This window comes from Lutjanus erythropterus, chromosome 12 (assembly GCF_056507025.1).
Source record: "Lutjanus erythropterus isolate fLutEry1 chromosome 12, fLutEry1.hap2, whole genome shotgun sequence".
Lineage (NCBI taxonomy): Eukaryota > Metazoa > Chordata > Actinopteri > Lutjaniformes > Lutjanidae > Lutjanus > Lutjanus erythropterus.
This window is the reverse complement of record NC_139328.1, coordinates 29,677,591-29,702,027: the sequence shown is the minus strand read 5'-3', so window position 1 is coordinate 29,702,027 and position 24,437 is coordinate 29,677,591. Positions and strand designations below refer to the sequence as shown.

The 24,437-nt window shown below is 38.5% G+C and overlaps 2 protein-coding genes across 4 annotated transcripts; both read right to left on the bottom strand.

The window, feature by feature from the left end:
• Positions 1-1,637: 1,637 nt before the first annotated feature.
• Positions 1,638-8,452, bottom strand: LOC146318208 (kelch-like protein 40a). Its single transcript, XM_084732383.1, has 6 exons — positions 7,093-8,452; positions 6,478-6,638; positions 5,139-5,246; positions 4,570-4,755; positions 4,187-4,336; positions 1,638-2,076 (listed from the first exon to the last, which is right to left on the bottom strand). Exons 1-6 carry the CDS (start codon positions 8,215-8,217, stop codon positions 1,965-1,967), a joined length of 1,842 nt encoding a protein of 613 aa, XP_084588509.1. The 5' UTR covers positions 8,218-8,452; the 3' UTR covers positions 1,638-1,964.
• Positions 8,453-11,126: 2,674 nt separating this feature from the next.
• On the bottom strand, positions 11,127-24,253 carry hhatla (hedgehog acyltransferase like, a). Of its 3 annotated transcripts, none has more exons than XM_084732177.1 (13): positions 24,024-24,253; positions 21,874-22,004; positions 18,235-18,302; positions 17,998-18,111; positions 17,457-17,477; positions 17,022-17,216; positions 16,094-16,303; positions 15,498-15,669; positions 15,109-15,253; positions 14,253-14,288; positions 13,454-13,655; positions 13,212-13,353; positions 11,127-12,885 (listed from the first exon to the last, which is right to left on the bottom strand). In XM_084732177.1, exons 2-13 carry the CDS (start codon positions 21,977-21,979, stop codon positions 12,743-12,745), a joined length of 1,554 nt encoding a protein of 517 aa, XP_084588303.1. In that variant the 5' UTR covers positions 21,980-22,004; positions 24,024-24,253; the 3' UTR covers positions 11,127-12,742. The 3 variants fall into 3 exon arrangements, with proteins under 3 accessions (XP_084588303.1, XP_084588304.1, XP_084588305.1); XM_084732178.1 differs by having other exon boundaries at positions 21,874-22,001; XM_084732179.1 differs by lacking the exon at positions 17,457-17,477 and having other exon boundaries at positions 24,024-24,252.
• Positions 24,254-24,437: the final 184 nt, after the last annotated feature.

Sequence of the window (24,437 nt, the reverse complement as noted above, 5' to 3'; positions counted from 1 at the left end):
TGAATGAGAGAATCTGGTAAAAAATGAATTTGTCTGGTACTTTGATTCCTGACTTAATAACTTCAAAACTAATCACATTTCCAGGAGCCTCAGCTTTACTTTGTGTTTAGTGCTAATAGAGCACTGCAGGGATGGCTAATTTTTGTAAGCCAACCCAGAAGTTATCATCAGTCTGATTCCCTCTACAAAAAAATAATGGGATTTTACCATTTTTATCTCGGATCAGTGCAGAAAATAAACTCTGTAGCAAACAAAAGTTCACGATTCTTATAGGTTTTGTTAGATAATCTTCACAAGCAAACATCACTTTTGTGTGTGAATGAGATTGCCAGAATCAAAACGCTAACATTAGGCTAAAAACAAACTACAGTTGCATGACTCAACATCACCACCACTGACTAATAATTGGTGTGATGATGTTTAGTATCTGTGACAACCACTGTAGTCTCATTTAGCCAGTTGTTAGCAAACGCTTCTTTAAGATATGTAAAAGCTCCAAAATTACGTATTTCATGTCATAGAAAAAGAACAAAGTAATACATTGTTTAGATGAGACAGGTGCATAGAAGAGGGGTGAGTCGACCAAAATTTAGTAAAAGGACTCCCGCACAGTGCCTAACGTTTCGGTACCAGACCATCCTTGTTTGCCTGATGAAGGTCTAGTACAGAAATACGCAAATAAATGTTATATTGCAAGTTAGGCAGTGTGTGGGAGTCCTTTTGCAATGTCGAAGAACAAAACATTACAATTAAATCTCCTAAGCTTGTTAACCACCTTATTTCAGGCAAAAATTGATAACTCTTTGAGACTTTGAGACAAGGCAAACAGAAGTGCTAATATGCTAACTCCTTTCCAGGTTTTAGGACTCCTGCAGCACTCTATTAGCTACCATGCTAACATGCTAAAGCCAGGGACACACTGCATGATTTTAGCCCTGGTTTGAGTTAGCTGAACACCTTCTAAACAACAGCATGTTAGCACTGTCATTGTGACTGTCTCACACAGATGCTAGCTTCACTGTAGATACTTAATCATGTGTGATGTAATAAGATTTTTCAAGCTAAATGACACCATGTGTGATGGTTGTTACTCTGTCTGTCTGTTTAATAACGTGTTCAGACATTTTAGGCCAACTACTGCTCTAAAAAAAAAAAAAAAGAGTTTTTCTCACATGAATATGTACAGGCAGTGACAGAGTCACATTTCATGTGGGAGTTTGATGTTTACTTTAGTTTCTCCTTCTTGTTGTACCAGAGTGTGTAAACCTGAAACTGAACTGAAACTGACTGAAAGTACCTCAGACGATTTGTCACACACAGCCATTGTGTACGATGTGAAACTGTAAATATGACAAAAGAACTGGTTCATGATGTGGTTTGTGGTGATGATTACAGTGCTCAGGTGTCAACTGGAAATGGATGTTTACATTTAAAACTGTACGTTCCTCACTCATGCTGTTTGTATAATGTTGATAAAGTGTCTCTTATTTGTTGTCATGTAAAGTTTGTGTAAATATTGTTTATTGTACAGTATGTGGAATCAGCTGTAAAGATGTTATTGAACAAAATGTCAGATGAAGGTGAATAAAACCATTTGCACTGTGGGTAGCCTAAGTGAGACTCGTCATTTAAAGCAATACAATCAATCCATATCTTTATTTTGGCTTAAAATAAACCAAACAGGTAATAAAGAAAATTTATGAAATAATATAACAAAAAAAACATGTACAAATCATCAATCATTTTAGCTTTTTATAAAATACATTTGACTCAGTTAGACTTGTATCTGTCTCCCCCTGCTGTAAAACAAAAGATAAAACAACTTGATGCTGATTTCACAAAACTTTTTCATCTTCAGAAACCAAATTCATTTTTCGAGACATTCGTCAAAGTCCATTATGAATACATTCATTTGCTTCATTGCTAATGTTGCATCATTAACCTCTCAGCACAGTTGAGTTCAGTTACAACTTGGTGAGACGCAGAGTGTTGAGACGGACTGGGAGAATAGTGGATCCCTCTGCATAGGTGATCTCTCGTAAAATCCCATTCCAGCACTTCTCTGACTCATCATATCTGTGATAAAAAGATAAATATGTTAGTGTTTGGTGACCTTATAACATCATAATGTAGAATCCATAATAACAACAAATGGTCTCAGTTTCACAGAGAATGATTCAACACGAATGAGACTTTTTGGTGCCACTCTATTAGAGAAAGAATGCAAAGTATAAGTAAGTTCATTTCTGGAGTCAATGATTTTTTTTTCTCCATTTTTGACCAGAATGAGCTTGGAATGTTCTTTCATGGCATACAATTTGACTTGTTATGGCAGGGAAGGTAAATTTAATAATATATTAAAGGTATATTAATAATGATCTTTTTTTTTTTTTATGATGTATGAGTGTTTAATTTGATAGTGAACCAACATTCACATTACCAGGGCCCTGGAATACTTAACTTATGCTGCCATTATTTTAACATTTATTCTGTATTTTTGTTATTGACAGTACTTCACAGTAATCCCAATAATCTGTGGCACTCAGCAACAATCACTTTTGTTCCCATTAAAGATGTAAAAGTAGTTCAGAAAAAAACATTTACATTCTCTAAAAGGATTCATCAATTTCCTAAAAGAAATGGGCATTGTAGTTTTTGGAAAGCATTATTTAAACATGAGATAATAGTGAATTTTCATGAGTCTTTTTCAGCAGAGTTATTATAGTTTTGTATTTTTCATTATTTCTTCAATTTAATTTTTAATTTTTGTTTTCAAGTCAGTTTAGATTCACTTATTTTGCTTTCACTTTAGTTTTAATTGTCTAAAAAAAAAGTTAGTTTTAGTTTAATTTGCATTATTTTCATGTATTTTTTTATTTATTTTGTTAGTTTTAGGGTTTTTCAAAGACAAACACCACACTTTGTGAAGACAATTGACTCACAGTCATGTAAACATCCCAGTCTCAACAAAAATATACACCAACACCTCCTCATGCTTGTTTAGTCTGTAACCAAACGGACAAAAACTAAAAGTCATTTTGTGTATTTTTATTTTATTTTAGTTAGCAGCATGTTTTTGCAGTTGTTTTCTGTTTGTTAATTTTTTCAGAAATCTGGTATTTATTTTGCTTCAGTTACCTGAAATGTTTTTTGCACCTAGTTTTATTTTTTAGTTTATTGATGAAGTTATATTATTATTTGGCTGACAGGCTATACTTGTTAGTGTCAGTTAATTTTTTGGTTTAATTGGAATTTGGTGACAATTACAAAGACAAAGAATATCATGAGATTTTGCCATTATTGTTATTAATTAAACCTGTGCTTTTCCTGCTATGAGGTAAAAAAAAAAAAAGGCAAAGTCTGTCTTTGCTGTGTTGTTGAAAGGTGCAATATGTAAGAACTGACCACCTGTTGAATTCATACTCCAAACAAATAGGAGGTAGTAGATGAACAGAGTAACTGCTAACTGCTGCTAACTGTAGCTGCCGTTAGCTCAGTTAGCTGTGTAGCCAGGGGTCCTGTTAGCTCACTCTTCCTGGGAGCACTGGCGTGTTGATGTTCCTCTAGTACACCATATTTGACCTGCCTGGAGGAGGACGTTTTCCTAACCGGGGAGTGAGGGAGGGTGCTGCAGGAAATGCTGCTGCTGGAATGGGCATCAGAACCGTAGTCAAATGAGCAGACAATAGAACCAGGCTCAACAGCCTCCCAGTGAACACAGCTGGACCAGTACAGAACACAGCCTCCTGGTCCAGACTGACAGGATCCAGCTTGATGACAGCACCAATGTGTTTTACAACAGTCCCGACCAGGACTCTGACTCCAATGACGATGAAGACATGGTTCAGGCAGGGCCAGGAAATCCATGAAGCGGGAGAGGACGAGAAAGTGGCCAGGCCAACATCAGTGGCCACCTTCAAAGGCTTGAATGAGGGTTCAGCCCCACAGTGCCATGAGGCAAAACCAGGCAACTACCTTGGTGTTGCTGGACTGATCACTGACTGGACATTACAGTGACTCACTGTGGCCTCTTGAGGTACATTCTTACATATTGCACCTTTTCAAGCATGTTTATTTCAAATACTGCTACTGAGCAACTCCTGGAGGTACTGTGTAGTTTTAATATTAGGATGTAATCTTTCAGTAAAACCCAGAAGTGTATTGATCTAATGAAGGGGGCTCTCACTTCCAGATGTCAGTCATCTCTGTTGGGACGGGCTCCTCGCTGGTTTCACTGGGCATCATGGCAAAGCCTCCCAAAGCGTACAGGTAACCTCCCATCGAGAGCAGACTGAGAGAGCTGCGCTCCTGAGGGAACTCTGTGAACTCAGACCACCTGCAGCACAACAAGATAATAACACACACACACAAACACACAGTGAAGTGATGGAGATGTTAAATAAGCTTCTATATTAATGTGTGACACCCACAGCAGCACAATGAGTGCTATTTTATGACCTAATGATCTGCTGTTGACGCTCAGTGAGTCAATTCTCTTCTGTGGACAGATGCTTCACCTCATTATGATGAGATAAAGTGGGTCATATAAAAAGAAACCAGGTGTCTCACTTGTTGGTGGCAATGTCGTAGACCTCAACAGAGCTGGTGAGGCCTGTGTCTGTGACCCCCGTCGCCACGAAGATCTGGTCTTTGTGGATAGTGATACCGAACAGGGAGCGGGCCGTCTTCATTGGAGCCAGGTCCTTCCACTCAAACTTAGTGGGGTTGTAGACGCAGACCCTCCTCATGCATTTCCTGCGTGAAACACAAGTTCAGTTTACTCATCACAAGGAGAACTACTCACTCTGTAAACACAGTTGTATAAAGTTTGATGTTATATAATGATGTCAAAAGGGTTGGCTTGGATTTAAGAGTCTTTTAACAAGAGCATTACAAACTGGAGGAGAGAACTTTAAAAGAAGGGAGTGTTTGGAAGGCAAGGAGTGTTTAGTGAGAAATGCTGTTGAGTTGCATGATGGGAATTGTAGTAGGATCCAGTGTTTTTGTAGCTTGACTCATACAAGTAAAAGTCACAGTATCTTGACCTCTGGTGTCAAACAATCTTGACCCACAACCCTTATGCGTGTTCAAATGGTAAAATATCATACAGGTTATAGATTATCTGGAGTGCCACATACTTGCTTTCAGACTTTCCTCCGATGACGTACACAAGACCTTTGTGTGATACAGCTCCATGGCCGTACACTTGATAAGGCAGAGGGTCAGACTCTCCCCATTTGAATGATCTGTATAGAAAACAAAAGAAGATATATCATCAGGAATTGACCTTAGAGATGATGAAGGTCAATCTACAGACTCAGGCACCAATAATTCTGATTTGAAAAAAACAATGGAATCGTTCAGGAATTTATGAAGCCAAATGTATATTGTATTGTCAGATGTGGTGAGGTTTTTTTTTTTTACTATTACATATTATCAGAGATCAGCTGAATACATTCCCACAAAAATGAAAACAGATGTTTTTCCTGCAGATACATAGTTTACACAGGATAGTTATGAACTCATTTCATGTCGTATTCGTTGCTCTAACTATGGAAACAAATGTCATTGCTTAATGTGACTATGATAAGGATGGTTTTGCTTTATTACACTGAATATGAATTACTGACTATTTGAATGAACTACAAGGGGGGTTGGAAAGTCAACAATAGAACATATCATTTCCAGAAAAGACCTCCCTTGCAATAGCTGAATGTTTTCATTCAGATAACAGATAGAGAATTGACTGTCATTAGCATCGTCCCTGTCAATATTTAGAACATGTGCATCTGTCCCCGAACACAAAACTATGATTCATAGATACAACGAAGCCTAAAGTAAAGTATGTGGCAGCATATAACACCAAAAGCAATGGTTGTAATCTGTCATAAAATTGAAAAAAAGAAGAAACTATGCACAGTTCATAACCATAGAGGAACCAGAGATATGATATGAGGACATATTTTCTCAAAAAGTCAAAGAGTTGTGATGTTAACAAATAAGCTACTAGAAAGTGTTTTCCAAGTTTTGCTTTTACAAGTGTTGTTTGCTAGTTGCTAACTAATATTATGATAAGGTAAGGCAGGGTTGCCTGCCCATGATAAAAGCTTGTTAGCTAGTGAAGCTAGCAGCAGACAAGCTAATAGCATTAGCTACACAGCTGCTGTCCAAAGAGATTTAAAAGAGCCACAACAATAATTGTCTGACAGTGTATGACATTTGGATTTTACATATGGGTTCAATTCAGAATACCTGCTACTGATTTATATTCCATTACATTTTGAATTGTCACTTGGTGTCTGCATTTTGTGTTTTTGCTTTGCATAAAAATTAACCAGAAAGCAGTCTGACATTAAAATTTTCCTTGGAAAGACTCCCTTAACTCCACACTTTCTACATGTCTCCCCTTATGTTGAAATGAAACCTAGGCCCTTGATCAATAGTGGTTTGATAATCAAATTTAGTATCCAAACTTACTGTCTGTCATAGATCATGACTGAGTCCAGGGCGTGCTCGCCTTCTTTCAATTCCTTCCCTCCAATAACGAAGATGGAGTTTTCAGCTTCGGTCAGGCCAAACAGACAGCGAGGGTTGGGTTGTGAGGGCATCCCTAACCATTCTGAACTTACTGGGTCAAACTGAGAATGAAAACAGCCACATGTGAGGAATGGGAGACACAAGAATTCATCATATTTTAAAGTAAAGATGTCTCTATACCATTTTTTCCCTCCCAATACAGATTCTGATAATTGGCTTTATCAATATTGATCACATCGGCGAATACTGAATACAGATCTGATACCACAGCTGTACACTTTCAACTCTGTGTGGATGAGATATGATTTCTGTCATTGTATGTCTCAGCTCACGTAAAAATAATTGCCATATGGGACGCTCCTGGCAAGTAGCAGGGTCCCGTTTTAGGGCTAATAAATGATGTGGTATTAGTACCAGATCCAGCATTTAACACTGTATAAGAGGCATTTCTGGTATTGGTATCAGAACACTAGTTTAAAACATCCTTTGTTTTACAGGAAGTTAAATTAAGATAAAGCTGATATGTTTCTATAGTCTTCATGACGCATACGCTACCTGTAGGAAGTATGAGCTGAATGGTTCATCTTTATCCTCCTCGTTGTACAGCATTCCTCCGACTACAAACACCTGGTTCTGATCGGTCACCAGGCTGCAGTGGTTCTTGGGAATTTCTGTAGATTCTGAGACCACAAAACATTCATTTCCTACCGGGTCATAGGCCACAGTCCCTGAGTCATTGATCATAAGTATCAGGTCCATCTCAAACATCCCAAAGCGAGGGTTGTTGTTGAGTATACCCGGCAGGTAACCTTCCTCCTCATCATCATCCTCCTCCTCACTTCCTTCTCCCCCCTTTGCCCCATCACTGCTGGGCTTCTTGGGCTTCGGCAGACGCCCTTTGTAAGCATCCTTGACGAGCTCCAGGTCCTTCTTGATCTCCTGGCTGAATCGGAGGTACTTGTTACGTTCTACTTTATCTTTGAAGTAATCCACAGGTATGAGCCTGAAACGGATGCAGTGCAGCAGCTCTGGCAGGTCCTTGAGGCGGTTCGTCTCGTCATAACTCACCCAGTCCATCAGGGATTCAAACACTATCTCCTCCTGCTCAACGTTGAGGGCGTCTGCAGTGATGATGATGCCCAGCTCGCTCGCGCCCAGCTGCAGGAAGTCCGGGTCCCTGATAACAACCTGGTAGCGTTCGCAGATGAACTCCCTAGCAGTGAGAGCAAGCCTGGGACAGTCCAGCAGCAATCCTAGCCTGAAGATCGCCAAGCAGTTTCCAAGAACCAGCTTCTCTTGGAGGTAGGACACACATACAGAGAAGATGGAGGGGATCTGGTACATGTTAGCAACCATGAAGATGTCCTGGACGTTCTGCTCTGTCAGGTTAATGTCAGAGGTGTATAAGTAGCGCAGGATCATCCCCATCACACCTGGCTCCACATCTTTCAGGATGATCTCACGCTTCTTGCTCTCCTCCAAGTCAGACAGGAACATGGCCTTGAAGAAGGGGCTGCTGGCTGCCAGGACCAGGCGGTGGCAGGGAAACTCCTTGTCCTGAATTTTGAGGACACAGTCCACAAACTTGTCATTCTCCAAGAGATCACACAGTCCGTCCTGAAGCAGAGTCTGTTGGTACATCCGAGGCTGCTCCATCGGGTCTATAGTCAGGGCAGCCATTTTCTTTGGTCTCCTTGTCCCGGTTGGATTTCGTGGGCACCCTACGTACTCCCAACAACGGAGCAGGACTGTCAGCGTTCAGGGGGCCGCTCAGATTGCTGTGGATAGTCTCCACGGGTTGGTTGGCTGGTGGCTGCAGCTGTCCGTGGCTGTCAGTCACTCTGTAAGTCAGAGGTATTTATAGACAGGGCCCTCACAAAGATGGGGAATCCATTTTGGTGGACAGGAAAGACTCCTGCACCACACAGACCCCCACAAACAGCTGAATGACTCAGCTCGGGGGTGACAGCATGTTAAATCCAGGAGAACAACTCACCAGGCTGGCTCTGATGACTGACTATTATCTTTTCATACACTTTTTCCGAAGTTGTTTTTGTCTCTGTAACACAGAGACAGAGACTTAAAAGAAAGTAGCCACACTAAGCTCTTAACCATATTTCATACATGTCAGTACAGGAACAGGGCAGTATCTACAGTGTGTAATGGTATTTCCTGGAAGACTGTTACATAATAAACCTCCTCCTAACAGGTAATATACCCTAAATACCCTTATTGACAGTCCCTTTACTGTAAAAAGAGTATTTGGGTTGTAGTTGAAGAATTGTTATGTTCTGAATGAGTCTCATTCAGTTTTCTGCTTTAGTATGGACAGCGTTCTTTTGTGGATTATAACACCTTGACAATTTATATCCCATTCTCTCTTGTAGATCTCATGTTACTTGGGTGTCTCTTAGTATTGTGTGTCTTTGCCAGATTTTTCCGCTTAGTTAACCCAAGTTTTCTATTGTTGACTCGGGCAGACGGTAAGTCTAGTATGAGACAAATTGTGTTCATCTAACTTTTGGAAAAACTTAATCCATTTGTGTGTTACCAATTTAAGTAGTTTTTTTTTAAGTTGGTCCAACAATTCTCTTTTCACAGTTACATTTATAAAACAAACATGTATAATTAAACATGGAATTACCCATTAACTGTATTATTGTTTAAATCTGATTAAAACACCAGGTCCATAAAGAATTCAAACTGCTCTCCAGTTAATGAAGATAATGATTCATGTATAGACATGTCATACACTATATCTGTCATATGTGTAACCACTTTTAGCAGTTTGATCCAGAGGTACAGCCAGTGATAAACAACACTGACACCTATAGTATTGGCTGAAAATGACAGGTCCATTTTTTCCATCTGAAATTAAAATAGAAGCAAAATATGGTGAGGAAACAGAATTTGTGAAAGATGACACCCAGCACTTCCCCTCATTCACGCAGAGGGAATATTTTTGTCACTTGTAATTATGATTATGTAATTGATTTAATTAAAAGTTTGCTCCTTGGTTTACCTAAAGGTATAACAAGTCTAACATGAAGGTGTGAAAATTAGAGTGGTATTAGGCAGGGTTATTATACTTGTATTTGTCATTAGTTTTTGTTTTTATTTCGTCATTAGTTTTTTTTTTCCAACTCAGTTTAGTTTAATTTACTTTTCAGAGTGGGTTCTATTATTATTATTATTATTATTATTATTATTATTATTATTATTATTATTATTATTATTATGAAATAGCCTCATGGTAATTTAACATAACTTTAACTTATTTAACTTCTTCTATATTTTTACTGTTTTGGAATTTGACCATTCTTTAAAACAGAAAAGAAGCAAAAGAATAGTAAAGAAACAAATAAAAGGAGTTATGTTTTGTGAATTAGGTTCTAAATCCATAAATCCATAAATCCATCCAAATCTTCACTTTCTGACATTTTTGTTGATTAATATGAGAGAGAAAAAAACATTAAACATTAAAACATTAAACTTTTTTCTCTTTTTACATTTTTGTGGGGGTTTTATTTGCCTTTATTCGATAGGTGACAGGTGAAGATATGATGGGAATCGAGGTAGAGAGAGAGGAATGACACGTAACAAATGAGCCTCAGGCGAGAGTTGAACTGGCGGCCACTGCAGAGGGCTGACAACCAACTGAGCTAAAGGGCAACTCCAAATATCAAACTTATGAATATTAAATATATCTGATATATTCTTTAAATATAGGAAAAACTTTCATTTGTTTAGTAAGGTTAGTTCTCTGCTCCCATCCAACAGCATGTACTAATAACAATAGGCCTTTTTTCCCAGCAGACATTTTAACTTATCAAAGCAGGAAAAGCACAGGTGTTACTAATGACATTAACGATGGTTCCATTCTTCTCAAGGAGACCCTGGAGCCTGAAACTCGAGTAGCTACATGGAATTTAGCCATCGTAATTTTATTAGTAACACCTGTGGCTTTCCTACTATGACGTTTTTAAAAGTGCCTATGGTAAAAGTGGAAGTGGTCCCATCCTGCTGGAGTCTGAGGGAGACGTCAGTCAAGATTAAATTAAACAAACACAAACAGCCCTGAGAAAAGATCTGATCAGTGAAAACACCTGTGTGGGTGAACCACAGGGTCGTGCTTGTTTCAGTCACTGATCATCTTTGGTCAAACTGAGCCATCTTGTGGTGATTGATGATATTGTCTCACTGTCACACAAATAAAACCCAGCAGTCTTGATTTAAACAAAATTAAAGTAAGATATTAAAATGCAATTATCCATTCAAGCAAACAACAACATGCAAGGAATAATGTACAGTGAGCAGATCATTATTGTGAATTAAATCCCAACAGGATGATGCAGGTCTTGAATCATCTTCAGGGGGTTTAGTTCACAACAATGCTTACTGAACATTATCATGCTTATTACATGGTTACTTAGAAAAACAAACAAACCAAAAGATTGGCACGCATTTATGTGAAACAAAATATTAATTTTAAAATGACTGTATGGCTTTATTTCACAAAAGTGACCTACTCACTGTGCATTATCCTCTTATTATGTGGTTATGTATGAAAAAATCAATAATTGGACAAATTGTTAATTTAAAAATGATTTTAGTGATTTAATAATGATTGTATTGTTCCTCCAGTCTACAATCAGAATTGTGTCCATAGCAATGGTCTGCTCTTCATAACAATGGTCTGTTATACAGAAATAATAGACCTTAGAATGCTGTAATTGACCAATCAGAATCGAGTATTTAATAAAGCCATGTAATAAACCCATTTAATCTCCTCTCCATACTGCAACAAGACAAGGTCATAGCCATTACTTGTGTCGCTTTTTGATGAAACAAAATTTTATTTCAAGTCAAACGTTTGAGACAAACACCCTTGAATAAAAACCAATGAGAAAAGGCATGACGGTCTACATTTAAACTCCCAGCGCCCGCTGCGCTGAAGACACACAGCAGGTTTTGGTGACAGGCAGGATAAGACTGACCCACATTCCCTGCTGGGCCTCTTTGCCTTTCATAGTGAACCGGGGAGCACTTGGATCATGTGAAAGAGGGCGGAGGGAAGATATGCCGAAATGTCACACCTACAGGAATCTCCTGCAGATGATATGTTTCTGGAGTGAAGCTGTCATTCTCCGGACAGTTGAACTACAATCAATACAGAGCTGCGATGCTTAACGGATCAGTTGTTGCTTTGAGTAATTTTCTTCTTCTTAAGTGTGAATATTTTCTGGTTTCTTTACTCCTTTACAACAGTAAACTGAATATCTTTGGGTTGTGGACAAAACAAGACATTTGAGGACGTCATCTTGGGCTTTTGGAAACATTGATTGACATTTTTCACCATCTTCTGACCACATATGGACAAAACAACTGAACGATTAATTGAGAAAATAATCCACAGATTAATCGACAATGAAAATAATCATAAATTGCAGCCCTATTTCAATCATTCAACACTGTCAGACATCTAATACATTCTCAATCCACATTAAAATAGACTATCCTACACATTGTGACTTGTATTTTTGCTTATTGACAGAAGAGCAAATGTACATTACAAACAGCTGCAAGCTTTGTGTAGGACTCCCACAGCACCCTTTGTTTATTTTCTTCATTGCACTTCATATGTTGCACCCTGATTTCAAGTTTTTAACCCTTTCAGTATGGTTAAACATTGTGATGGTAAGGTGTCTGCGGTAAAATTAAGCCCCCACCTGACTAAAAATAACCATATTGACAATGATTAAAAAAAAGGAAGACTGTCCAAATCTGTGAAAAATCCCAAATGAACCCAGGAGACAACCACATAGAACAAAGTAGTTGTTTCTTTACAATATTGTAAGTGTATTTCCTTATATATGTATTATTAGGTGTAGCATCATAAAATATTTGGCAGGCCTATTATTTGCTAAACAATCTTTTGTTCAGATAAAATACAAATACAAAATGCACCATCGGTGGGTTTGTGCCAGAGGACGTGGCGATTATCTACAGCAAGTGCACTTGAGGATATTTCACAGTTCAAAAGCCTCGCTTCAGACAAACACAGGCAGAAAACACAGGCTTGTGAATAATACAAGTGGCTGTTACAGTCTGGTTTGGTGCAGTTCTTCGCAAGGCCGAGGATGGAACAATGTGAGGGGGGCTGTTGACCATGAAGTCTGTGAAAGTCTGTTTTTTTTCTGTCTGTTTATTCTGCTTTTTCTTTGCCACCATCGACTGGCTTCACCGGCTCTGGATCGTCCAGCAGGGCTTGTTGTCTCTCTCTTTCCTTCACCAGCTGCACGCCGCAGTAGGTCACGAGCAACACTGAGAGAGAGGACAGAGGGAATCCTGGAAGGAAAAAAACACAAAGAGGGAAAGTGAAGGAGAAGAAATAAGAACAGAAAAGTATGACTTTAAAGGAATGCAGCAATGCCCTGCGTAGATGTCTGTCTGGAGATAATCCTGTGAACAACCCTCAGTGCTCTGTTATTAAGATTCTTTTCTTCTACGTGAAAGAAAGCAACAAAGAGGATGTTAAGTAATGTGATATCTGGAGGAGGGCACCCCTTGAGATTCTGTTGCCTTTGATGTCTGTGTTGTTCCCGCTCTGACTAGAACTGACAGAGAAGCCTTAAAAGTTTAATTTTATGTAATATACCCTTGTTGTTCCCCACCTTTGAAAATCAGTCGTCTGCCCACCAGTTTGGCAAACGCCAGATTGTTCAGAGAGAGAATGTTGTAGAGGACAATGGCCCAGAAGTTGGCAGCGTTGAACACACCCCGGATCCTGCGTGACATGGCTTCACCCATTGCACCCTAGACACAGCAGACACAAAATTAAGCATATCATATTTCCATATCTTCACTCCAGGTTAAAAGAGTTGAAAGAAAATGATTTTATATCAATATTTCTCACCTCTATGGTTGAAAATGGCGGGAGGGAGAAGAACTTGGCCACCCACAGCTCAAAGTTGAGGCCGAAGCAGTTGAAAAAGGACCAGATGTAAACCAGCTCACATGGGCCCAGCCACAGGGTGGTGATGGCAAAGGTGCAGAAGGTTGCCAGGAGCTCCTTGAAGATTTTATCGTGATTGCCACCAATATAGTCATAAACATACCTGTAAAATCACAACTCAGATTCAGTGTTAAAGCTGGTGAAAGGATCCACTGGTATCAGCCATGTCAGGCTAGCTTGCCAGGAGGTTAGCTAAATAATGCTCCAAAGTTAAATTCTGGCGAGTGAAGAATTGGCATGGCATTTTGGAGGAATTTTCAACTATGTTTATTGGTTCTAGAGTGGTAAAAAAAAAAAAAAAAAAAGGCGTGGGGGGGTTAAATACCAAATCTGCATAATAGATGTCATCAACCAAAAAATGGCTGCAACAGCTTTAAGACATGATGGATGGGAATGATCATCCTGGACATCCATAATCATGTTGTCAGCCATTTTACATTCTGAACTTTCAGGATGTGAATCGGCACGTAAAGTAAACACACTGTTTAATACAGATTTATTTATATTTAGAAACACCTGACCCACAACACTGAGCTGCATCTTCGTGTTCCCAGCTTTCAGATTATGTATACCACTTTGAGGCATACACTCACTTGACCTGCTATCTTCCACTAAATATTGCATGTACCAAAATAAGTGGTATAACATGGTAGAGAGGGGTGGAGCAGAAAAGGTTAAACGCTTGATTTTAAGTACTCACTTGCACAGCCAGTCATTGATGCCTCTGTCAAAGTGCCTAAAAAGAGGAAAGAAAAAATAAATTTTACATGCAAACATTCTTACACAATCTTAAGGTTCAACAAAGTCAAAAAACATACACAATGATTTCTTAAAGCGTATTTCTGTTTGGTTTTTTTTAACCAGGGCAGTATGCTTGCATATTATTGGGTCTAAATGATTAATAGGCACAAAAAGTTTTGGAATGGGTCCAGGAGATCGTCTCAGCTGGCAGCTGCAAGACAGGCTGCAATGGCCACAATGTAATCCTTGGGGGCAAATGCACCCATTCCAGTACGTCCATTAAAAATGCTTGTTTCACCACTGACAAAATCCAGTTGTTAATTGCTAAATGTTTGGCAACATTATGGTGTTTTAGCATGTTAGTTTGTAACCGTGCTAACTCTTTGAAACCCTGAAGTCACACAATATCACATACAAACTGAAGTAAAATTACTGTTTTTGTCAATGGAGTCTGGTGGTGTTGGAAAAGGATGTCTGAAAAGATCTTATAGGATTAATATTCATTTATCTCTTAATGAAATCTGCCAATCCAAACAGGAAATGTGAGCCATCTTGTCCACACTTGAAGGTTATTGGTGGTTATTTGGTTCCAAGCTGGTTTTGTGTTGTAGTTGTTTCAGTGTATAAATACATTAAGCAAGACTGGAGTTCATGTAACTTTTAAAAAAAAGTAAGTTTACCTTCATATCTTCAATCAGTTTTTTTTTTAATTTGTTAAAACTTCATAGAAGAGATTTTAAGGACCAGTGGAAACCCTAAAGTCCAAACCTTTTTGTACAAATTTGTCATTTGTGAATGGCAAGGGTCATACGTACGTCTCGGCGAAGACGTAGAGCATTGTGATACACTTGGGAGGCTGAGGAGGGTCCAAGTGGTCCAGTGTAGACACAGTGTTGATGACACCAAACATCACGGCTGCTTTCACCCAGTCGTACACGAGGTTGGAATAAGCCAGACCAGCTGAAAAGGTACACATGGAAACAAAGAACATTTCCTATAGATACATTTGTGGTAGCAGGGGAGAAGCATTAATATATCAACTTCTACTAAAGTGGTAGATTTTGTGTTTAATAAAGCAGACAATGAGAAAAAGTGATGCATATAGCTAATTTTAGATTTTATTCCTTTAGTAAATACTCAGTGTGATCCAGTCATAATGACCAAAGTCACGTGAAAACAGTGTGGAAACATCTATCTAACTCACCCAGACACCAGTCAGAGAGCTTGGTGACAAGCTTCATATCACTGGGGATTGTCAGGATGTAGAGATAGTGGAAGAAGACGTCCACCACCAGAATAATGCCCAGATGCAACAAGGCCTTGGAGGTGATGTTCCACATCTCCCTCTCCTTGCGAATCAGCTGGGTGTTGTTTGCCTGTGGAATTAAAAACAGTTTTGTAACCAAGCCATTGGAGGGATATTGTCTAATAATCAACACATTCAATGGTTAATCATTTAGCTGTGGTAGTAACAGGATTTTTCTTATTCTTTGGTTAAAATTATTTAGAATGGGCACATACAGCAGAAGTAGATTAGAATACAGCATTTTCATAAAACTCAAATAAAGCTATGTGGGGAAAATAATTTCAATTCAAGCGTTCATAAGCCTAAAATCTTTTGTTTTCTTTGATGTGTGGGTTATTACATGAGCGTTCTGGACTCCCGTGGTACAATGTAGCCTCATGAGTGACAGCTTAATAACTGCTGTCAAATTTCAAATGGCTGCTCACTTGTCACTTTTACTCACTTCTCCTCCAGGCACAGCAGCCACCACTTCCAGCTGAATCAAGAATCCTCACCTGTGCGTGATACCTGTCGAAAGTCATGATAGGTCCGAAGAAGAAGAAGGGGAGGTAGAAGTTGTATTTCAGCAGGTCAGTGAAGGTGTAGTTTCCGTCCTTCTTCTCACAGTTCTCCAAAGCAAAGCTCATACAGCGCATGATGCTGAAGCCGCAGCCTCCGTAGAACAGGATGTCTTGCAGGTCAAAAGAGCCGGTCACCAAGGATTCCTAAAGGAGCAGTCAGGAGAGTTTTTCTGAGCCTCAAACATCATTATTTTGTATATGCACCATCCATTATTGGGTTTGATTGTTGCACATTGAAATGAACACTTAACAACAATACACCTGCATATATTACTATTGTTATAATTATTATTATTACGTTGATATGGAAGATTGTAACTGCCAAAATCAACTAAATAAATGAATATAACAGTAAATGCACCAAAACAATGTATAAAAAATACATTTGGGCGTTAATTAATTACTAAAAGGTGACTTAAATTGATATTTATGTTTTATTTATCTTATGTATTATTTACTTTTGTATTAATAGTAACAATACAGAAATCAATTGACTAAAAAATGTATACATTAACAAATAAAACTGAAAGTTAAATGGAAAAGTAAATAAGTAGGGGAATTAATGCAAAGGTAAATAACTACAGAGGCAAATTAAAACAGAAATATCAACTTCTGTCATGTTTTATAAATTATTATACATTTTCTTTAATTGAAAGTGCTGATGTTTAATCTTACTGCACAACCCTTTTCACCTGATCTCCCTATAAGAGCCAAGACTACCAGTTCATTACAAAATTGACTTTAAGATCTTTCTCCCGTTTTATTAAGTTCATAGGACAGACATCTCTTTCAGCTTTCCACAGCTCATCCTTTATCAGGCGTTCAGTTTTCATTCACCTCAGCCATGGAACCTCCCACTGACCTGCCAGGAGTTATAGGGCTCCAGCTTGATGGATGCAAGCGTGGTCAGGCCGGCAGCAAAGCACATCCACTTGCTCTTGACGAGGGCGACGCTGTAGAGGATGAAGCAGTGAGACAGAACCAGAGCCATGAAGGTCCAGCCCATCGTGACCAGGACTGCCAAACCACCGTACAAACCAAAGATCAAGGATCTGTGCTGTGGGGAAAGAGGGGCCAGCGTCAGTGTGATATCATGACAGGATTTTTATACTGTTGATAATTTAGTGCAACACATGAGTGGTGTTAGTAATAACACAGTCGTCTCTACAAGGATGGATATACTTTAGGATGGAAGAATTCAATTGTGGGGATAAAACATCTACTGTCCATGAATCAGTAGTTGAAATGAATGAAACACAAGACAAATGTTATAAATTCACAAGTTTATTAATGTTACCTTACATCCATCTATACCAATCTTCATTGCAAGCATGAAACAAGACAGAAAACATGTTTAAAACATATTCAACTGTTTTAAATCTGCCAATATATTCACAGGAAAGAATCACTGGTACACTCACAGAACAAACAATGTCAGAGTCCAGCAGAATGCATCTCATGCTCATGCATCAAGTCAATAATGTGTTAGACCTTGGGCAACAAATATACAGTATGACTAATTATTTCTGCTCAACAGAATAGGAGAGGATAGAATTGCATGGAATAGATCTGAATTGAATTACTTGTACAGCCCAAGGCCTTACTGTTCACGTCAGCACAGTGTAGCTTTGCATTAATGTGCTTACACCACGTATCAAATAAAATCTCATGTACAGACTTGACTGGCACAAAGCTTGTGTTCATTCACAGGTGCGAACACATTCACACGAACACACGCTCATATACAATACATAGATACACATAACACACATGCCATTATACCTGTATGCAATTACATTACAGTGCTAACACGTGGACATCCACACACATGCACGCACCTTTGGAGCTATCAGGGTCAATATCTTTGCAAAGATAACGTGACCGGTGAGAGCAAAAAGGATATGATTGCGGAATGTAGAGAACCACATCATCCATTCGAAGTCCGCAACATCCTGAGGCAAAGGAAGTTGCATTAATAACGCATGACGACTACTCTCTTGTTGACATCTTGCATCAGCTAATCCAATTACAGAACACAATGGGATACATAAAGGGATTATATGTGAGCAACTTACCATTTTCCTGCCAAAGTAATGCCATCCTGGTTTCACACTTTCTTTGAAGGTCTTTCTGTTTACATTATCTGAATAAAGAAGAAAACATACAGGATGTTCACTAAACAAAATGTGTGCTTTAGAAGTAGTGATTAATCAAAGTTTGGATTATTTGAAGTATTATTTGAAGTGGAGTTGCATGAGGTACTTATCCACAGTCAATGCATTACCTACATTAGATGGCGGTCCACATGCCCCCAGTTTGGAGAAACACAAGGAGTACTGGTGTAGGAACCTAAGCAATGCACTGCTGTGGACAATACTGTATCGCTGTGACCAATCTAAATTGGAACCATCTTGTAGTCATATGCCTAAACCAACCAAGTTGCAGTTTATACCCACGTCTGTCCAGACTCATATGATATTCTGTATGTAAAAGAAATGTATTAAGTGTTTTATAATCATTTAATGCATACATGTATGATTCTAGTGAATCATTTCCAATGAGAGACATGCTGTCTTCACTTAGAGACTATTTTTTACAGAGGACTGACTTATGATGTCACAGTGAAGTTGAGCTTTGACCTTTTTGATAGAAAATTATAGAATTCTTGAGTTATGGCCAAAATGTTTTTGTGAGGTCACTATAACTTTTGACCTTTGACCTCCAAATTCTGACTAGTTCACCTTTGAGTCTAAGTGGACATTTGTGCCATATTGGAAGAAATTCTGTCAAGTCATTCTTGAAAAATTGCGTTCACAAGAACGGGATGGGCATGAGGTCACAAATCTAAGCTGTTAATCTTTGAGTCCGAGTGGACATTTGTGCCCAATTTGAAATTATTCCCGTTAAGCATTCCTGAAACATTGTGTTCACAAGAATGGGAACGACATTTGTTTGGGTGTTTGTAACAAATTTGAGGAAATTCCTGTCAAGCGTTCCTGAGATATTGTGTTCATGAGAATGGGACAGGCATGAGGTCACTGTGATCTTTGACTTCAAAAATCTAATCAGTTCATCCTCGAGTCCGAGTCGCTGTTTGTACCAAATACGAAGAGATTCTGTCAAGATGTTCTTGAGATAGTTTTCACAAGAATTGAACATACAGATGGATGGAGAGATAATAAAAAAAACATGTCTCCACCACTGCAGTCACCAGTGCAGAGGCATTAAAAATCTGTATTGATTTAAATGTATGCTAAATTTTGGATATTTTCATTGCTATACCTTGCTGTCAGACAGGACAGATGGGAAACCGCCATTATATGAGCCATTTCATGAGCCATTTTATCGCTTTTATAAGCAATTTTTTTTTTCTCTTTTCAAAGCCACCTGACTCCTTTGGCAAAAACAGTCATTTTTTTATCTTACAGAACATGCGAGTAGCTGCTCTATGACTACCTCGTTTGGTTATTTTGCTTGTGTTGTTGTATGACTTTGGTGTTTTAAAAGGTTAGTTCAGATTCACCAAAGTCACACAATCACACAAACAGAGTAACAGATTGAGGCAGCGATAGACCAGCCACTCCTGTGTTCTACAAGGTAAAATTTGCTGATTTTTGATTTGATTAAATAGAGTTTGGTGGCTTTGGAGAGGGGATAGCAAACTAGAAATGTCCACCATCTACTGTAGGTAATACAATGATATAAGATAAGTGCTTCATACAAACCCACTTAAAAAAAAACCCTGAACTATGCCTTTAAAATTTCAGCTCATGGCAATATATGGTAACGCTTGTAGGATGAGAAGCGTTTAGACAGCTTTATTTATGGGGTTTATGTGAGCTAAAATAATCATTCTGAGAAAAGGGTCCTGTAGGAGTGAAAATCTGAGCAGCTTTGGTGTTATTGTTGGATTATTCACAGTGAATTTAAGGTGTGAGAGCACATATTTGATAACATCAACCATTACATAATGTACTCATTGCGAAGCTTTTCTATTTTTGAGGCTGACATCTACACTCATACGGTCGTAATCTCTGTATGAGATTAGTTCACTGCATAACCTGAACAAAACGCTAACACACAAATGATGAAAATAACAAATAAAAAATAAGTGTGATAATATTCAGAATCAAGGCAGCGATGTTGAAACATTCAGAACACAGCAACAAATGCGATTGGCAGGCGCCCCCACAGTAGCTCTTACAGGCAGCTTTGCCTGATTACACTAATGGCCATGAAAAAGGATATCAAAATGTAAGGGTCAGTCAGGGAAAGCCTCTTACTTCTGGGAACACGGCCAGGCTTCTATTACGAGTATACAGCACTACTGTAGCATGCAGACCTGAGCAGCACGAATGCTCACAAATGGAACAGACAAAAATCCAGACCATTTCAAGAGTCAGAGAGTAAAGGAAGAGAATCAGAGCAAAACGATGACTGACAACATGACCGTGCTCTGACTGTGACAGACTGTACCACTCACCACATTACACTCAGTCCATTCACGTCAGTGTGTGAAGAGGATTTTACTGTCTGAATACATGCAAACATTTGGGAGTATTTCAGGGTGAAAGATCTGGGATTGGCTGGACCAGTGTAACTGAGTTTGAAATATCTCCATCAAGAAATTCATTAATAAAGTAATTAGAGCATCTTTAAATTGTCTTGATATTAATAGGAACGTGCAGGAGGTCCTTATGGGATTGAGGTCTCTTTTCATCAGCTAAATGAACTTTGTTCTACACAGTTTCAGTTTAAATAGAGCAGTTTTACAATTAGGGATACTGCAGTGGATTTTAATGATTGTCCATTCAGTATAAAAAAAAAAAATCATACAGGAATTAGTGCAATCAAATATCTTCCAAACTCATAAGATCTTCTAACCTCAAGTCTTTTGACTTGAAATGATGAGTTGAATGAATGTACTGTTCAGAGTCCAATCAACTAGATTAAGTTTCTCGAGAAATTTGATCAGCATATCAGCAGACTTCCCAGCATGCATTATTTGAGAGAGAATTCTCCTGAGACCATTTATTTGTGATTGATGAAAACAAACATTTACGATAACAACTGTAAAACGAAACACTGTAAAAATGTGAAGATTGAACATTTCAGACCAACTTATTTGATTTTTGAATTTTGAGCCCAACTCAAACTCTTAGGTTTGAAAAAGTTTTACCAACTGTTAATGTTTTTTTTATGATTTACTTTTCTTCTTTAGATAAACTTGAATCTTTCAGTTTGAGAGAACCCCCAATATTTGTATTTCAAAAATTGTTCAGTAAACTCTTAATTGAATAATATCAATTTTATTTGACTACAAAATTTTATTTGTTTTGAATCATTACAAATTGCCTCAACTTCTCTTTTCCGAATTAAGTCAACTTAAAAAAGAAAATTAAGGCAGCCTGGACAACTTTTAACTTCTTAAAGTTAAAACAAAGGGTTTATATTTACAGTGCTGTAACACGATATGTGATTTTTCAGTGAGATTTATTTGGATTGGAAGTGTTGACTGGAGTGTTTTAACTGATAAAGTTTGTACGGTTGTGGCGCAGCTGGTTGAAAAGTCTCCATTCCATCGTACATCAATAATATGAATGGATGTCAGTGAACTTCAATCAGCTCGAGCACTGCGTTATTGACTCTGAGCGCTCTCTGAGTTACAGTGTGTATATGTGCTCTGGACATCTCTTGACATGTCCTGCACTCACCACTCGAGGCTTCAAATATCCAACTGCCTGCCCATATCAAGGCCACGCCGAGTACAGCTGTGTAGAGATACAGCTCATATCTGGGGAGGGCAGCCTTGATCCCCATGGTGAATCTGCACACTGGAAACCTGCTGAAAAGAAGTCAGACAGCCACACAATATTAGACCTAACTGAAGACAAACAGCATGAGTGTGAAGAAAAAACAGTCACATTTGAAAGCAGTGACAGATGATGGTGAAAAATCAGCCAGGTGGTTTAAGGATTAACTCATGTTTATTCAACCAGTGTTTTGTAGGTGATTAAAAAATCTCATTAACTCTTCTCATTTATCCATCTTGTTTTCAACTTCTCTTGTTTGTTTGTTTTTATCTTAACTTGTCTTAACTTTTATCTTGTAACTTGTTTACTATTGCTGCTGGTTTCTAGTTGTAAGACTATAATGAGTAAAAGAAGCTATCATTGCACCATTGCCAAGGATTACTTGATTGCATTTTTGTTTACTAATATGCTAGATATGCTGAATATGATCTACTGTACATTAAAGTCAGTTACTCCTCACAGGTTGCCTGTTTTGTTAATGGTGACTTAACTGATTTTTTGATTTTGAATGATGATTTATAGATAATAGCATTTTTATTCCTTTTTATTTGCATTTGAAAGTGTAAGATTAATATTTTTAGTAGAGGCTCCTCTTACTGCTTTTCTAAGGGTAATTTTGCACAGAAAATGTTTGGAGATGTTTAAAGACAAAAAAAAAAATCTTTGTGAAAATCATTTTTGCAGCTGTGTTCAGTAATTTTAGCATAAGGTGCAATATTTTCAAAGTTTGATTTTTTAAGTAATCCAAAAGTATTCAGATTACTTTTTCGCAATCAAATGGATCATGTTTTAATTACAAAAGCTGGCAAATAATTGGTATTCAGTAACTGACTACATTCCAAAGTAATCTGACCCAAGTCTGATTTTAAAAATGTGAGTAATAAGACCGGCCTCCAGTGAACTATTTTAGTCGCACAAAACCACTTAGAAGGTTTTGAAGTAGGCCTGGGTAATATATTGATATTATATCAATATTGTGAGACAAGACTAGATATTGATGTGGAGATCGTTGTATAGTGATTGGGCCTAAGTGTTGTCTCTCTCTGGTTTTACAGGCTCCATTACAGTAAAGTGATGTCATTTTCTGAACTTACCAGACTGTTCTAGCTGTTCTATTAATTGTCTTTACCCACTTTGTAATTATTTCCACAGTAGTTATGATTATTTATCAAAGATCCTGCTGTATTAATATTTTGTGAGTCCTGATATCATAATATTTAGTTGAAAATCTAGGTACTTGATCAGAAATATATGATTTTGTACATCTAGCCTATTTTTCAGGTCATATGCGTCAACATAGATTGTTTTGTTTAGCTTCTTCAAATTAAACAATTTCACAACACAGCCAAATGCAATAACAACTTAATGCCTTTACTAAATATAGGCATACATATAGAGACACATTATGATGATTAAAGTAATATACCCTGTGCCAAACACCAATCAGCACATGCCACATAGAGAACAAGGTGTTTTAAAGAGGTGGCATTTTACTAATAAGCCTTTAGGATCGACAGGGCAGTGACTTAAATAGTACTGCAGAGCTCTTCTGGCTCCTCGGAATCAGCATCGTCAGCTGCGCAACCCTACCTCTCCTTCCTATTATAGCTCTTGCAGTTGGTCTGCTGTACAGCAGGGCAGCTGCAGTGCTATGTGATCTGAGAAGCACTGGGGACTCACTTCACAGAATATTTAGCACTGACAGGAATGACCAAGAATTGTACATCGGAGTAAAGAAATAAGACAGATAGGCAGTTAATTTCCAGCGGAGGATAATGCACTTCTACCTACTTGAGTGTGTGTGTGTGTGTGTGTGTGTGGGCGTGTGTGCCATGATGTCCTGCACTTTGAGTTGAAGTTAAAGGAGTTGCACTAACAAGTCCATGCCACAGTGTAACCATGGCTAAGCAGGACCCCAGCAAAGCGTCCTGCATACAAATTGAGGTTTTCTGTTTCACTGCTCCAGGCGAACACACGGGTCTCTTGCATTGATTTTTTTTCCCCCTGCTTATTCCTCTATAAATAACAATAAAAGATTTGTTTTTACTAACCTTGTATCCGCTTCACACTCAAGATGAGGGCAGCAGTGTTTACAGCTCGACTCTTCACTATATTAAAAAAACAAAACAATAAAAGAATAAAAAAAGGGGGTGGCGGCGGTGGTTACAGCAGGTTTTTCTAATTCATCCGTCTTGTGGGGGCTTTGCCGCTGCCGCTGCCTGCGATCACCAGCCTCGGCCAGTCAGGATGTTGCGGACTCAACGAAAGGAGGAGGAGGAGGAGGTGGAGGGGGATATATTTATCTTTCACTACTGCACCGCAGTGAGGGGTGGTCCACACCGAGTCCATCAGACCTTACTGGAGCGCAAAAACACTCTGGGACAACGGTTGAAAAATGGGGAGGAAAGCAGTCAATCAGTCAATAGCAGCATCTACAGCATGGCAGTCAGCATTGATGACACACC